The 17815-nt window shown below is 36.8% G+C and overlaps 2 protein-coding genes across 2 annotated transcripts; one reads left to right on the top strand and one right to left on the bottom strand.

Annotated features, from left to right (window-relative positions):
* p4htmb (prolyl 4-hydroxylase, transmembrane b) lies at positions 1 to 7751 on the top strand. Its single transcript, XM_073851522.1, has 9 exons — positions 1 to 933; positions 1022 to 1103; positions 1933 to 2123; positions 2274 to 2370; positions 3045 to 3207; positions 3347 to 3532; positions 4802 to 4892; positions 5012 to 5135; positions 5999 to 7751. Exons 1-9 carry the CDS (start codon positions 589 to 591, stop codon positions 6208 to 6210), a joined length of 1491 nt encoding a protein of 496 aa, XP_073707623.1. The 5' UTR covers positions 1 to 588; the 3' UTR covers positions 6211 to 7751.
* A 135-nt stretch (positions 7752 to 7886) lies between these two features.
* On the bottom strand, positions 7887 to 16968 carry slc26a6l1 (solute carrier family 26 member 6, like 1). The gene is made up of 19 exons (XM_073851523.1): positions 16094 to 16968; positions 15869 to 16008; positions 15673 to 15783; positions 15345 to 15520; positions 15061 to 15225; positions 14828 to 14980; positions 14440 to 14522; positions 14096 to 14243; positions 13899 to 14012; positions 12443 to 12520; positions 12274 to 12369; positions 11797 to 11903; positions 11617 to 11686; positions 11342 to 11434; positions 10609 to 10719; positions 9951 to 10364; positions 9821 to 9875; positions 9577 to 9722; positions 7887 to 8063 (listed from the first exon to the last, which is right to left on the bottom strand). The coding sequence occupies exons 1-19, from the start codon at positions 16225 to 16227 to the stop codon at positions 8040 to 8042; spliced, it is 2418 nt and encodes an 805-aa protein (XP_073707624.1). The 5' UTR covers positions 16228 to 16968; the 3' UTR covers positions 7887 to 8039.
* Positions 16969 to 17815: the final 847 nt, after the last annotated feature.

Below are 17815 nucleotides of genomic sequence, written 5' to 3'. Positions count from 1 at the left end.
CATGAGCAGTGCGTTGGAGATGCAGCAGTTGTCAGGGGAATGGCGTCCCTCGAAAGTCCAGTCAGCTGCACGTTCACTTCGAGACGCACAACTAAGGAAGCTGGCAGATAAATTATAATTATTATAAGCAGACACTACCATACAATCACTAGAGGGATTTTGAGGAGAATGAATTTCAAAATGGTGCATCGGCGCAGCCGCTCGCGGGATACTAGAAGGTGCGCAGTTGCTATAATTACGCGTCTCGATGTAAACAAGAGAGTGAATGTTGACAACTGGAAGTGCTGAGTAAGCCACAGAGTGTCATGCTACCACAAGCCGGAGGTACGCTTATACATTTTGCGAAAATGTCTTTATACGCAGTTTAAATGCGCGGATGCTCGAGCACATTTTGCTATATGTAGTTAATAAGCTTGTTACAAAAGTACCATTTTAGCAGGTTGGCCAGACAGTTTCTCTTCTGGATGACGTCGTTTTAATGCGGGATTTTCTATCTGCCAAATACCAGCTATGGCGTGTATTATGATATTTTTTTTGAAAACAGGTTTACATAGTGTATTTTAAACAGATCAATAAAAGTCTGCCAAAATGATGGAACCCCAGGACAATGTTGAGGAGGATGACACCTCAGCATCAGCCTCACCACCCCCACCGCGATCTCTGCCCCGTCAGCGCGTCTCTCTGCAGAAGAGCAGCGTGTGTTCTCGCTCCTACTTCATGGTGGTGATGGTTTTTTTTCACGTTTATATAATCAATGTCATTGCACTTCTGCTCTATGTTCATTATAATAACGGCTCTAACGCGATAACGGCAAACCGGGATTTTACAAGCAGAGACAACAGTCATAAAGTTACCGGACCGCCAGATCCGCAGGCCCCTGCAGACTCGGGTTTCCCTCGAAATATGTATCTCCCTCGCATTGAAGGAATACGGGTAAAGAGTATAAGATGGGTTTGGGGCTCTGTGAGTATTGTCATATTCTTTGGTGTTCCAAAAAATTAAAAGTATTTTTTATTTTTAGGTGGGCCATGTCCAAAAATTGTCACTGGTGCCAGGGAAAGTCCATGAAATGAAGACACTCAGTCTAAAGCCACTGTTGTTTGGTAAAGACAAGTTACTTTAAAAGAACAGTTCACCCAAAAAAAAGTTGTTCATGAAACACAAAAGATGATATTAGGCAGAATGTCTATAGTTTTCTTTTTCATACTGCAATACTAGATCAGAGGCTGTTTAGAGGACAAAAAAGCCATAAAACTAGTCCACACATGCAATTGGTGAGCAGTTATCTTGATATGAGACCCTCGACCACAAAACCAGTCACAAGGGTAAATTTTTTGAAAATCATCCGAAAGCTGAATAAATAAGTTCTATTGATGTACAGTTTGTTAGGATATATGACAATGTTTAGCCGAGATACGACTATTTAAAAATCTGGAATCCAAAAAAATCTAAATATTGAAAAAAGTTGTCCAAATAAAGTTCTTAGCAATGCATTTTACAAAGGAAAATTAAGTTTTGTTATATTTATGGTAGTTAATTTACAAAATATCTTAATGGAACATGATCTTCACATATCCTAATGATTTTGGCATAAAAAAAAAAACAATAATTTTGACCCATACTATGTATTTTTGGCTATTGCTACATTTAGACTGGTTTTGTGGTCCAGGGTCACATATGGATAGCATCTACTTATCTTTCAGGAATGTTGCCTAATTATTATTCATGAACTAGGCTAAATGTCTGTTCACATCAAAAACAGAAAGATAGCCATAGCTCTTTAAAGTCAGTTGGATTCTAATTGGTATCTTTGAGGTAATTTCTATTTTTGGGTGATCTGTTGAAATGAAAAGAGGCATGCATTGTTTGCTGTCTGTGTGTTTTGTGTTTGTTGATTCATTCATCTGCATCTGTGTTTGTGTGTTGCTGCAGAGATCCCTGAGTTTCTGTCAGAGGAGGAGTGTGGTGTAGTTGTGCGTCTGGCTCAGCTGAAGGGATTGATGGAGAGCCAGGTCATGGTTCCTGAAGGTCAAGAGGAACTTAATCAGCAGCTTAACCTCAGTCCTGAGGAAATCTTCAATTTCCTTGACCTCAACCAAGATGGCCAACTGCAACCACATGAGGTCTGTTGGCAGTTGTCAATTTCTGTTGAGCCTTAGTTTTGAGAAAATGCAAATGTAATGAGTGGATATATCTTGTGTTTATCTTTGTTTGGTTTTGATCATTTACTTAATTCGTATTCTGTAACTTAATTGCCATATTTTTTGGTGTAGATATTGACCCACTCTCGAGTGAGAGATGGAATCTGGTTAACTTCTGAGAACCTAAAGGAAATCTATGATGGCCTGAAGGTTGATCAGGATGGAAATGGTAAAGACAGAAGCTGGAAATCTTATTTAAACATTACAGCTTAAAAGGATAGTTCACCCAAAAATGAAAATTGTTGTATTAATTACTCACCCTTATGTCGTTCCTTGTGAGACCTTTGTTCATCATTGAAACACAAACATAAATTGAATGACATCTGAGCGCTTTCTGTCCCTTTCTGTCTGACAACGCAACTACTATGTTCAAGGCCCAGAAAGGTACAGTAGTAAGGTTTTGTTAAAATAGTTCATGTGATATTAGTGGTTTAACCATTATTTTATAATATAGAATACTTTTTGTGCACAAAGATAACAAAAATAGTGATTTTATTTAACAATTTCTTCTCTTCCATAACATTACGGTTGAACCACTGATGTCACATGGACTATTTTAACAATGTCCTTACTACCTTTTTGGGCCTTGAACATGGCAGTGACATTGCTGTCTATGCAGGGTCAGAAAGCTCTTGGATTTCATCAAAACTATCTTAATTTGTGTTTCGAAGATGAAGAAAGGTTCTGCAGGTTTGAAACGACATGAGGGTAATTAATGACAATTTTTTTCATTTTTACAGGTGAACTGTCCCTTTAACAGAAATCCACTAAAGAGTGCCCTCAAAAGATACAAAGATCATAGATCGCCAAATGCTTGCTAAATTTGAGTGTCTTTTGACGCAGGTCTCTTAAATTTAGAGGAGTTCAGGCATCTGAAAAGTGATGCCTTTCAGCGTTTTCTGCTACAGCGTGGAGTGGAGAGGAGCCAGCTGGTGAGGAATAGCAGACACACCTGGCTCTACCAGGGTCAGGGAGCACATCAGGTTCTTCAAGATCTCCGCAAAAGGTTTCCACCAATTTCCTATTGTTTACCCATTAAGTGTGCTGACATACAGCTCTTTAAAATTTGCTAATTTCCTCATGTATCTCCTCCTGTCCATGCTTCTCGGTTTGTATTAATGCTATATCTCTTTCTGTCTTTCAAGAGTCACTGGTTTAACACGACTGCCGTCCTCACTGGTGGAGTTAAGTGAACCTCTGCAAGTGGTGCGTTATGAGCAGGGCGGCCATTACCACGCTCATCATGACAGTGGACCAGTGTACCCTGAAACAGCCTGCACACACACTCGCCTCGCTGCCAATACCACCTCCCCATTCCAGACGTCCTGCAGGTAAGCCAAAAAGATTAAGATTAAAATTTGTGACCCTGGATCACAAAAGCAGTCTTAAGTAGCACAGGTATATTTGTAGCAATAGCCAAAAATTTGTTGTATGGGTCAAAATTATCTTTATTATTATTATTTATATTATCTATTATTATTTTCCTTTCATGCCAAAAATCATTAGGATATTAAGTAAAGATCATGTTTCATTATAATATTTTGTAAAATTCCTACCATAAATATATAAAAACATTTTTGAGTAGTAATATGGATTGCTAAGAAATTCATTCGGACAACTTTAAAGAAGTAGTTTACTTTCAGAACAAGAATTTACAGATAATGTACTCACCCCCTTGTCATCCAAAATGTTCATGTCTTTCTTTCTTCAGTCGTAAAGAAATGGTGTTTTTTAAGGAAAACATTTCAGGATTTCTCTCCATATAATTGACTTCTATGGTGCCCCTGAATTTGAACTTCCAAAATGCAGCTTCAAAGGGCTCTAAATGATCCCAGCCATAATTTTTTTTTTTATATATATAAAATAACCCATCATTATGCTAGATAAGACCCTTTGAAGCATCATTTTGGAAGTTCAAACTCGGGGGCACCAAAGAAGTCCACAACATGGCAGCACAGTTTAAGTCTGCAAAGTTGCATCTGAACAAAACAAGTCTTCTAGAAAAATGTCCTTTGAACAGATGAGACCGAAGTGGAGATGTTTGGCCATAATGCACAGTGCCAAGTTTAGTGAAAACCTAAAGAGCATATCAGCACAAACACTTCATACCAAAAGACAAGCATGCTGTAGGAGGGCTGATAATTTTGGGCTTGTTTTGTTGCCACAGGACCTAGGCACCTCACAGTCATTGAGTCGACCATGAACTCCTCTGTATATCAAAGAATTCTTGAGTCAAATGTGAGGGCATCTGTCTGACAGCTAAAGTTGGGTCAAAATTGGGTCATGCAACAGGACAATGATCACAAGCACACCAGAAAATCTACAACAGAATGGCTGAAAATAAAAGAATCAAGGTGTTGCAAAAGCCCAGTCCAAGTCCAGAGCTCATCCTGACTCAAATGCTGTGGTGAGAGCTGTGCATAAGCAAATGCCCACAAACCTTAATAAACTGGAGCAACGTTGAAAAGAAGAGTGGTCCAAAATTCCTCCAGAACAGAGTGTGAGAGACTGATAAAGTCACAAAGAAAATGAATGCTTCAAGTTATTGCTGCTAAAAGTGGATCTAAGTTCATAGTATTTTTTTTATTTTTTTTTTGCAGGTACATCACAGTTCTGTTTTACCTTAATAATGTAGAAGAAGGGGGAGAGACCACCTTTCCAGTGGCAGATAATCGGACTTACGAAGAAGCGGTGTGTCCTATTAAATAAAACATTGCATGTGTATTTGTGACTCAACAGCAAGAATTTTTCACAATTTTAAGGACATCTGACAAACGAACATTAAGTGCATGTATCTGTGTGTTTTCCAGTCACTGATACAGAATGATGTGGATCTGTTGGACACCAGGAAGCATTGTGATAAAGGCAACCTGAGAGTGAAGCCCATCAAGGGGACAGCAGTTTTCTGGTACAACTATCTCTCCGATGGTAGAGGTAATGAATAAGCATTGATTATTATTAATAAAATGACTAAAAATCATTTTAAGTAGCTGAAGTAAAGCTGAAATAAAATATAAATTAGATGAGAAACTTCAAAAACAAAAAATGAGAAATAATCTGAAGTACTTAAAATCTCGCAATTTCCATTTTCTTTAATGAAAGCAGCATTCAAGCTGGTATGAACTGCACAACTGTAAATCTATCTCCAGCATGATTTAAAGAGATAGTTCACCCAAAATTCTGTCATTAATTACTCACCCTCATGTCGTTCCAAACCCGTAGGGCCTTCCCGTAGGATCTTCGGAGAACAAATTAAGATATTTTTGATGAAATCCTAGAGCTTTCTGACCCTACATAGACAGCAACTCAACTACCTCGTTCAAGGCCCAGAAAGGTAATATGGACTTAATTAAAATAGTCCATGTGACAGTAGTAAAATTGTTACTTTTTTGCAGGAAAAGTATTAGCTTTTAGCTTCATAACAGTACGGTTAAACAACTGTCACATGGACTTTTTTAACAATGTACTTACTACATTTCTGGTAATTAAATGTGGTAGTTGCATTGCTGTCTATGCAGGGTCAGAAAGCTCTTGGATTTCATCAAAAATATGTGTTCCGAAGATGAACAGTCCTATGAATTTGGAACAACATAAGGTTAATTAATGACAACATTTTGGGGAGAACTGTCCCTTTAAGAAAGATCCAGAGAGCATCTTGTGGAGTTACATTCGGTCATACATTTCTTTAAATGTCATTTTAATTCGGTTTTTACAATTTGATTGACCCCACTGTAAGAAGTTACTGTATCTTAAAAGATGTTTTTCATTATCTTGTTGTGCTGTGCTGCCCTCTGTAGGTTGGGTTGGTGAACAGGACGAGTATTCCCTTCATGGTGGCTGTGTGGTGACAAGAGGGACTAAGTGGGTTGCCAATAATTGGATCAATGTTGATCCAGACTACCAGCGGCAGGCACGCTACCAACAGTTTGTTTCTCAACAACAAGAGCAAGAAGAACTTGTTTCAGAACTGAACTCAGACCAGCACATGGAAAGACACCAAGACTTGTAAAAACATACATAAATCCAGGTACAATGCACATATGTGACCCTGGACCACAAAACCAGTCTCAAGTCGCTGGGGTATATTTGTAGCAATAGCCAAAAATACATTGTATGGGTCAAAATTATTGATTTTTCTTTTATGTCAAAAATCATTAGGAAATTAAGTAAAGATCATGTTACATTAAGATTTTTTGTAAAATTCCTACTGTAAACCTATCAAAATGTAATTTTTGATTAGTAATATGCATTGTTAAGAGCTTAATTTGGACAACTTTAAAGGTGATTTTCTCAGTATTTTGATTTTTTTGCACCCTTAGATTCCAGATTTGCAAATAGATGTATCTCGGCCAAATATTGTCCTATCCTAACAAACTATACATCAATAGAAAGCTTATTTATTGAGCTTTCATATGATGTATATATCTCAGTTTTGTAAAATTTAACCTTATGACTGGTTTTGTGGTCCAGGGTCACATATGTACACATTCACTTATGTGTTAAAATCTATATATAGTCACTCACTTCCTCTTTCACAGACAGAGTTCATTACCAGCAGAAAATCACTATACACACACACACACACACACACACACACACACATGCCTCTGCATCACTCATACACCCTGAAGCACTGACCTCATACCAACAGACACAAAAACACACTTGTCCTTTGTACTGTATGTTTGATTCGCTCTTCCCTGCACACACACAAATGCACACTATAGAAATGTAGCCCTACCAACATTTCCTCCTTTTTAGAATTGAATGAGCTTTACTCAACCTCCAGCGGTCCCAGTGTCGGAGCTGGAACTTTTGTTGGGTTGGATTCAGGGATAAGCAGCCTGAGATTTATGCAATTGTGAAAGACAATGCTACCGTTCCTAATGTAGATATCTGAAGGCATTATTATTTATTTTTTCATGGGAATGCAGCCATATTCGACAACTTTGTTTACATACAGAATGACACTCTACTGTATTTTCCAAAGGCCGTACATACTGCAGCCAATCATTAATGCAGTGATAGTAAATGCGTAGCTCTTTCCTGTAGCTATGTGTTTTTACAAAAGCAATTTCACATTTGCTGGAGGATGTAGCATGTACTGGCCAAAGAGTGTGGAAAAAAATGTATGTTATTGCTTTCTACTGAAGTGAGATTTAAACTAACATCTAAATCACCAAACACTTGAGGAAAGTTATCTGCAGGGACACTCTAGTTCTGTCAATGGACTACAGGTTAGTTTAATTGTAACTGTTAACAAAAAATGATTAAGAGTTTTAACCTATGTAACATATAGTCAGCCTCCATCTCTGCCAGGATGTTTCTTACACTTATTCTCTCTCAGATGTTCCTAAAAGAAGCATGTAAAACTTGCACAATCTTGTATGAATTATTTGGATTTCAATTATTTATTTTGTAATGTTTTTTCTTGTCTTGTTAATTGCAGTGCATCCAAAGACTGACTGAAGTTAACTTATTCTATTTATTTGTTGGAGTTGAATCACATTGTTGCACAGAATCACTTTGTCAAATAAATTATTAAAATGACCAATCAGAGACTAGATTTTAAAATTTGACATTTTGCAAACAGATTCTTATACAATGGAATCTGTATTATTCACAACAGTTCCAAACAATACAAACACAAACAATAATAATATGAATAAATTGAAAACCCTATGTTTCATAATTAAATGAGAAAAAAAACAGACATGTTTCATTAGTGTCAGCTCCTGAGCCAAATTCTATTTGAAACTTCATGGAGAGGTTCAGTTTTTTATACCTTAAATAAAATCAGAAGAGCTTGTAGAACAAGAAGAAATCTGATGACTTCTGTCATAGTCGGGTCCCACTCATATCCTGTAATAAGAAGGTTGAAATCATATATATGGCCATTCTACAAAATTAGAAATGGCTCCAAAAAGATTATATGCATGCATATTGTATAATATCCAAGGAACAACATTTCTAGTAATTGTGCAGTTAATTCTCACATTGTATTTTCAGAAAGTTTTGGAATATTTGTTCTCCCCAAATTTGTCATTACTGAAATACAGTAATAATAATTTAATTATAAGTATTATATATTGACCAATTATGATTTAGTTTACATCTGCATTGTAAATATATTTTTTGGTATTTTATAAAATAAGTAAATCAATAACAATAATTTTTTTAACAATATTTCAAATGTGATTTATTTTACATTTATTTTATTTTTTATTTATTATTTATTTATTTTATTTTATTTTCATTTTATTGGATTTTAAGTCCAATCTTTCTTTGTAAAAGGCCAATATTTGATCTTACTGATTTCAAAGTTCATGATTCATTAAATTATACATTGAACTAAAAATTAACATAACATCTTAGTTGAGAATTCAGTATACTTTATTTTTGACAAAACATTCAATTAATTGGTAGTGACTACACATTTTCCGTAGTGACAATAATGCTTTGGTAGCGACCACATCACATTACAGAATTTTGACTTGCATACTAAAACACTACTAAAACATACAAAATACAAAAAATTGCATAAGTTTATTTCCTCCAAATAAAGGATTATGTGTTTCCTTTTGTCACTACCAAAACAATGACATGTTTCAATCCTGATTGTTTTGGTAGTGACAGTTTTATGGGATTAACACCCAAAAAAAAACAAAGATGTCACTACCGAAATAACATGTTTTGGTAGTGACAATTTTAGATACTTTTGAACCTAGCTCAAAGATGCTAATCAGCAACTGGTTAGCTAACAGCACACCTCTGAATAGTGGTGCACATATAAAAACTAAATGTTACGAAATAACTCCTAAGAAAGTGTGCTAAATTGCAAAAAAGGGTGTTAAGTAGTGACCGTCCTTAAAGTTACACAGATTTTCAAACTTTTGAAAACAATTTACCACAAAATTATGGGACTTAAGTATTTACCCCTTGTAGCTATTAGAGAGGAGGACAGGAATACTTTCTGATCATAAATGTAAGAGTGTAGTTAAATCAGTCTCAGTTTAATGATTTACAAAACAAATATAAAATCAAAAAATATATTTTTAAAAACAACAATAGAATAAAATGCAAACATTCTTTCAATATTGTTTTCATGAGTTGAAATGTAGGGGTTAGGGTTCAGGATAGCCACCTCCCAATTGAAAGTACCCAATAAATGCTGATTTTATATATATCAATAGATAATAAAAGAATCTTAAATTTTGAATTCTTAAATGCTTTTTTAAATGTGTTTTTTGGTTGTGGGACAGCAGTTTGCACTAATTATGTAAAATGGCCCAGATAACTCATTCCACTGTAATTCCATGTACTGTATACTATGTGTGAATGTGATAAAAGTGAGTGCATATATTGGTAAACCTACCAGAGCATTCTCATAGCAGTGGATGGTCTCAGCTCCCCGATGTTTGAGACAATACAGAACTGCATCATGCACAGTAGCAAAGACACGTCCTTCAGTAATGACATCAGAGAAGAAGCCGCCACGTTCAAGCTGTTCCACCACCAGAGCTTCGGTGAAAACACAGACATTTTCCAATCATTCACTGAATTTAACACCAGACGGGAAGGCTTCTCTACAAAGTTCACTGTGACCTTGACACTCTTACCTTGACAGCCTGCCAAGTAGATATCCACACCAATCTCCCCAAAATCATGGAATATCTACAAAAAGAGATAGTGATAAGAGGTCGGCTCCAATGCACAGTCACTTTTCTGATAGACCTTTGAATCACTTACATTTCTTAATGTCTTAATGGCCACTGTATCAATAAAGTTAGCAGTGGAGAAATCCAAGATGATTGAGTGGATGTCCCAGGTCCACTTTCCCAGGGATCCCAGAGAAACCCTCTCCAGGTCATGGCTTAAAGTGTCCTCGCTGCTGGAGTCTAGAGTGGTGGTGTCCCCATCATGTAGATCTGACACTGACCCCAGGGTGGTGGTTTCAGGGTCAGTGCCCTTAAGGTACATCCAGGTGTGATGGCCATCAGATGTCCTCGCTGTCTCCGGTATTACAAACACTGTACTGTTTTCCCGCTCTCTCCAGGCAAGCTCTACTTCTCTGTGCATGTCTCCATTCGACTGCCCTGCTTCCTCTTCAACTGAAAACACAGCTTTTTTGGATCGCCGAGAGGCTTCCCTTAAAGCTCTTTTCTGTAAAAGAAGGATGATCTTATCTATTATCTATGCTGCAAGTATTTGATCACAAATATCTCGACAGAATGCATTCTGGGACTGCCTTATCCACAAGGATGAAGCTGCCTTAGAATTTGCACAAAATTTTCGGAACTGGATACTGGATTAGGCCCAGCTCATGCTAATGGAGTGGTTTGTAATATCATGGATATTAAATATCAGTTTATATTAACCATGTAATCCATTAGCAGAGATCATCTACCTGTCTTTTAGTCTCTCTTCGGGCTCTTCGCTCTGCTCTCCTCTCTCTGCGTCTCTGCTTGGCCTCCTGTCTGCGCTTATAGGTAAGCATTTTCCCGATGTCCAGGCCACTCTTTGTGTAAACATCACCAATTAATATGCATTAGTGATAATAATATAGGTATAACTTCTTTCTCCAAAAGGCCCCCATTGTCCACAACAATATTCAGAGGCCCTCTAGTTTTGTTTTTAATCTATGGCAACTCCTCATTTCTGTAAATCACAAAAAAATGTAACTGAAATTAAAAGAATTCCAGAACGTTTGAACCTTGTGTAACAGTTGCGTATGAGTGCCTCAGTTGTCCTCAGTGTGAAAAGATGGATCTCAAAATCATACAGTCATTGTTGAAAAGGGTTCAAATGCACTAAAATGCTGAAAAACCAAAGAACTTGTTGGACCTAAAGGATTCTTCTGAAGAACAGAACTGTTGAGGACAAACAAGGGACTCATGAACAACTATCACTGAAAAAAAACACAGCTGTGGATCATTCAGGTAACAACACAGTATTAAGAATCAACTTTTTTTTTTGTAAACTTTTGAATGGGGTCATTTTTATAAATTCAACTATTATTTTCTTTTGTAGACTATATGTAAACGTCTTTTGTGACGTATATATATATGTGTGTGTGTGTGTGTGTGTGTACTGAAAAAGACATACCCTATGACTACCAAGTTCAAAATAAAGAATTTTACCTTTTTTTTAAGGGCCTCAAGATAAAGTTCAGCATTTGCGAAGTACATGGTGGCAGATGAGCGAAATATGGTGATACCTGGTACCTCCCTTACCTGCAAAACACAAAGCACATTTGCGATATCTTAATAAATTGATTACGAAAGGTCAAATAGGCATAATGAAGGCTAGTTTGCTATTAAAACCTGATATTTCTGGAGTTATAGTGAGACAAATTTACAAATCATCAAAAATAGCATACAGTTCAACATTTCAGTGCAGTCAATGTAAACCTTACCTCCATGTGTGTCTCCAAATCTAAATACAGCTCAGTGCCAGGGAGGTGTCCCAGCAGTGAGTAAGTGGGCCTGAGAGACAGAAAGAAGTCATGTGATAAGGTCAGACATGATGCAGTAAGAGAATGGAGCAGATGACAGTAGTGAGAAACAATGCTGAACCACTAGGGAAAGACTCCAACCGTTGAGTTCTGAAGATAACAGTGAGCAGAGCAAAACCCATGGAGGCTCCCAGACCCATATCCAAATTAAAGAGCACAGTGGATACATATGTCACCAACCATATCAACTACAAACACAAAAACAGAGCAAACAAATGAATGTATAAATAAGTTTAATGGCAAACCAGCAATCATGGAAATGATCAGAGTCATGGTACTCTGACACAGAAGAGAAGACATTATTGAATAAAGTATTTTTGTTTTCTTTGCACAAAAAAAGTATTCTCGTAACTTCATAAAATTAGATTTGAACCACAAATGGACTATTTTAAGGATGTCCTTACTACCTTTCTGGGCCTTGATGGTGGTAGTTGTGTTGCTGTCTATGCAGGCTCAGAAAGCTTTCAGATTTCATCAAAAATATATTGGAACAACACCAGGGTGAGAAACTAACCACTAAATACTTGTGGCTGAAAAAGCTACTTCAGCATAACTTACCAGATCAATCTTACTACTACGCCACAGTGTGACTATGTCGTAGTACTGCTTGAACATTCCCTTCAGATTCACAAATACAATGGCCGCAAGAACTGCCTAGACAGACACACAAAGAATGTAAATTCTAATCACACTTTATTCATAGCTCGTACCTAAATAAAGCACATACCTTGGGCAGCTCTTGGAAAAGTGAGCCTAACTTTAGTACCGTCACCAGTACTATTACACCAGACACTACTCCTGCGATCTAAAATAACATAAAATCATGAACAAACATGTATACAGTTGAAGTCAAAAGTTTACATACGCCTTGCAGAACCTGTACAATGTTAATTATTTTACCATTAACTGTTAGTTGTTCACGAGTCCCTTGTTTGTCCTAAACAGTCTAAAACTGTCTGCTGTTCTTTAAAAAAAATCCTTTAATTAGGTCCCAAAAATTTGTAGTTTTTTCAGCATTTCTGTGCATTTGAACCCTTTCCAAGAATGACTGTATGATTTTGAGATCCATCTTTTCACACCGAGGGGGCTCCAGAAGGAAAAATGATGCATTAAAGGAGAAGTCTGGTGTGATATTGACCTAAAGTGTAATGAATCATGATACCGAGTGTGAACTTACCTTTCATAGCTCATCTCGGCTTGTCCCCTGCACTCCGAACTCTGGCGCTAGTTAGCCGATGCTAACAACAGATTGTCGTTGAGGGTGCATCGGGCATCGGACTAGCCATGTAAATAAATCACTGTTTTACACCGTTTATGAGGCACAAAGTAGCTCCACACTTCATTGGTAGACTTCCAAGGGCCCTGACATTTAAAACAAGACATTGAGAACTTTGAAAAAGCACTGGTAGTTTATTTACCAGAAGGTTTATACACACAGTACCTTCAGGAAATTTACCGTTCGCCGCCATCTTGAATTTAGTCAGGATAAGTCGAGTGACGAGCATGAACGAAACTACAACCTGATAAGTCATGTGAGTACTCGCGTTACTTTTGGACTGGAGTTAGTGCAGACAGTTGGCAATTGCAAGGATGTCGGACGATGAAGCTACTGAGTTTTATGAAGTAGTAGTTTAGTTTCCTTCCTGCTCGTCACTCGACTCATCGTGACTAAATTCAAGATGGCGGCGAACAGTAAATTTTCCCCGAAGGGGAATTTTCCCCTGTGTGTATAAATCTTCTGGTAAATAAACTACCAGTGCTTTTTCAAAGTTCTCAATGTCTCGTTTTAAATGTCAGGACCCTGTTCACACTCGGTATCATGATTCATTACACTTTAGGTCAATATCACACCGGACTTCTCCTTTAAGAGCAAGGGGTCTAAACATCTGACTGGAAAGAGGATGTATACATTTTTCTTATTTTGCCTAAATATCATATTTATTTATGTAGTACTCCCCTTCAGAAGCTTCAGAATATTCTTACTTGTTTTCCAGAAGACAAAATAAGTTAAATCTACCTTAATATTTAAAAAGTTTTCACCCCCTTCCTTCTGAAGCATCAGTTGAGTGTCCCTCAGTTGTCTTTAGTGTAAAAAGATGGATCTCAAGATGTAGGTAAACTGTATATAAACCTGTATATAAATGCATGCATTCACAGAGTTTGTACAAGTGTATCTGTCTTGCCTGTGTCTTGCCTCCTGTGCTTTCTTGTATGAGACTGCGAGACATTGAAGAACAAACTGAAAAACACTGGAAAAAACCTCCAACTGTATTACTGAGACCCAAAGCTACCAGCTCCTACAACAATGAGAGAAAGACAGAGATCAGGTGTGCAAGTGTCATTATTTGTTTGTACATATGCATTATTTTGATTTACCAACCTGGTTGCTTTCTACTTTGTAACCGTGTTTGAGAGCAAAGGTTTTGCCCAAAGAAATGGAAATTGCATAACCCACAATGGCCATGGCCAAAGCATCCAACACCACCTCAGAAAAGACACTGGCGTTTGGAATGCTTGGAGACTGAAGTCTAAGAAAACACATCAGAATGACTACAGTAAAAGAAATATCAGAACTATTTCTGTATTATTTTAAGATATATAAATTGATCTGAAGAAAATCTGAGTCAAAACATTGCTATTGTGGTTGTCATTGCCTTCCGGAACACCATTAAGAAAAATACCTTTTATTTAAAAATACAACATATTTTAGATGTGAAAACTCACCCACTTGGGATCTCGCCAACGACTGATATCTTATAGCTTTCATTCAACTGGGTGTAGAATGATATAACTGTCGCCACTACAATCTATCATAAAAAAAAACATACACAATTTCATGAACTAAGGATAAAATTATGTTAATGATTCATGTGTAGTGAATGAGAAGCCAGACTAGTTGCAATAAGTTATTGCTAGGATATAATGCAAACACTATGAAGCAGAAAGCTGAAATGCTGACTACACAGATTAATAACAGAAAGGTCATTAAGGACATGCACTACTGATAGATACAGAGTTACTCAAGTATAACAAATGCTGCATATGACTGAATCAAACAATGAAGAAGATAAAGAGATGGTATTTAAAACGTAATTTTTCCTTGATTACATACAGTGCAGAGTTCCACCGGAATAGGCACCAGTAGTTTTTGCCTAAGTGCATTGTTAAGCTCTTTGGCAGTGATGAGAACCACAATGGACACAACACCGGCCAGCAGAGTTGGGAGATGAGTCTCTGGCAACAGCGTAAACAAGTCTGCTAGAATCTGCATAGAAAGATGACAGAGAAATATTAAATAATGCATTGAGGCATGCACATCCAATGCATGTATTTGATTGTACTCACATAAACAATAGACAGAGGTCCACTGAAGCGCTTAGGTGAGACTCCAAGGATGTACTTTAACTGTGCTACTACAGCATGAGCAGAGGCAGCTGTGGTATAACCTCTGACCAAGGGCTCTGAGAGATACGTACCAACAAACCCAAACTGCACCAAGCCTAAAACAACCTATTGTGAGAAACCAAGATTGTATTTACATCTGAAAGTAAATTATGTATCTATACATTATTAGGTACAAATTTTTGTGTGCATCGGCCTGAGTTTGTATGTGGGTATTTATTTATTACCTGAATAAGTCCTCCCAGTACAGTGGTGGCAGCAGCAACCTGCACTCTGTATAAGTCTCTAGATATGATATCCACCTCCTCAGTCACATTAGTGCCATTGTAAATAAGGAAATCTGAATCAGGAGCCAGTCTCTCTGTCACACTACCAATCATAATACTGAGGATAGTAAATGTGCCTATGTGTACACAGACAATCAAAATTCAAAAGCATTATACAAATTCAAAGCATTACAAGCATCAAAAATTTGACAATTCAAGCTAAATTTAGACAGAAAACAATGCATTTTGAATATAAGTTTCAGCAATGTTCAAAAATAAATGATCTCACCTATAGATATGTGTCTGGAGGTCCCAAAAATAAAATAAATCAATGGAGGATAGAGCGATGTGTAGAGTCCAAATACTGGAGGCAATGAGGCCAACAAAGCATAGGCCATTCCTAAAATACACAAAGTCTTAAACACCCACAAATGAAGATTATATTGTACTGTCGGTCATTAAAAAGTACAGAAACATGATCTTACCTTGTGGAAGGTGCATGATGCCCACACTGATGCCTGAGATAAGGTCTGGCATGCCATAGTCCCAGATGGAGTAACGTGGCAACCAGGACAGAACAGGCAAGAAACCAACTATGCTATGTTTTAGTCTGTGTGTAGAACAGCTGGTACAGAAAGAACATAGATTAAAATTGGTGTCAATGATGTCTAATTTCTTTCTAACACTTGTTTTTATTGGCTGTATCCTACCTGAGTGATTTCTTCAGTCGGTGAAAGATGGGAAGGTTGATCTGGGAAGGGTCCATTCTCTGAGATCGCTCTTTTAGCCTCTGTTCATCTATAATTTCTCTCTGTACTCGATACTCTGCATGTCCCGAGTCCATTTTCTTTATTTTGTGCTAAATAGCTACTGTAAATAGCTTTGTCAAGACTTAATTACAAATCACAAAGTTACACTGACCTCAGTCTAGAAAAAAACTTCCGAAAAGACTTTCTGCATGTCATCTGTGATTTACCTCTAAACCTGTGAGGGTTATTTAAAAGGGAAGATAACAGGGTTGGTTTGTATTAAAAAGAGGCTGTGCTGTCTACCAATAATTAACTTAAGAACTATTAACTATTAACTTAATAGTGTATACTAATTTGAATGGATATATGCAATTTCAGAGGAGTTAAAAAAGCAAAACAAGTTAATAAAAATATTGCCAATGTGCATTTTATTCTAGGAAAAACTTAAGTGTATCTTTCAACTACTGTCTTATTTTATTAAGTGCAAATGCTGACTCAGACTTTCCTCTTGTGTTCATTAGTAGTCATTCGTTTTTGTACTGGTGAACTGCAATGGAAACTTATGCTGTTCCGGTAGAAAATTCCACAGTGATGTGCAGCATATTATGAACTGATGACTTAAAAAAAGAGGACAGGAAGAGATCTTTTGACGTCATTCATCCTGTAATTTTGCAACGCATTAAGTGTTCCTTAAAAGGGCTTAAAATAAATGAGATGGGTTGGTACAGGGGGTTAAAAGTTTAACATCTCTCCTCTGTGGTTAATATAGTGTTTAATAATTGAGTAGACTAACATCTTTAGGCCTCTGACTTGTACTGATTGCACTTATGTTCCCATTTTTATATTCTGGGGAGCTATAAAAAGAAATCTGTTAGTTTACAGTTAGTGTAATATGAGTTCAGGGGAAAATTTGTACTGAAAAAACTATTGGCTTCTAATCTTGTCACATTTTGGAAAAAACATGGCACACTGTAGAGTTCAAAGGGCGAATTCACCCAAAAAATTATCTGTACAGAAAGTTTACATACACCTTGCAGAAACTGCAAAATGTTAAAGAGGAATTATACAAAATGCATGTTATTTTTTATTTAGTATTGACCTGAATTTATAAAAATGTTCAAAAGTTTGCATACACTTGATTCTTAATACTGATGTTACCTATTTTTTGTGATAATTGTTCACAAGTCCCGTGTTTTTCCTGAACAGTTCAGAAGTCAGAAAAATACTTCCCAAAAAACTCCCACAAATTCTTTGGCTTTTCAGCATTTTTGTGTATTTAAACCATTTCCAACAATGACTGTATGATTTTGAGATTAATCGTTTCACATTGAGGACAACTGAGGAACTCAGTGCAACTATTACACAAGGTTCAAACACTCACTTATGCTTCAGAAGGAAAAAAACATGCATTAAGAGCCAGGGGTTGTAAACTTTTGAATGTAATGAAGATGTGTAAAAATTTTCATTTTGTATTGCCCTTGAAGAAACTAACATATTTCATATACTTTTTCAAATTCAAAAAGTTTTCATCCCCTGGCTCTTGCATTGATTTTCCTTCTGAAGCATCAGTGAGTGTTTGAACCTTTAGTTGCATGTCCCTCAGTTGAGTCCCTCAGTTGTCCTCAGTGTGAAAAGATGGATCTCAAAATCATACAGTCATTGTTGGAAAGGGTTCAAATACAC

Source organism: Garra rufa, chromosome 12 (genome assembly GCF_049309525.1).
Source record: "Garra rufa chromosome 12, GarRuf1.0, whole genome shotgun sequence".
Lineage (NCBI taxonomy): Eukaryota > Metazoa > Chordata > Actinopteri > Cypriniformes > Cyprinidae > Garra > Garra rufa.
Note: the sequence above shows the minus strand (reverse complement) of the source record. Positions and strands in the feature narration are given on the sequence as shown.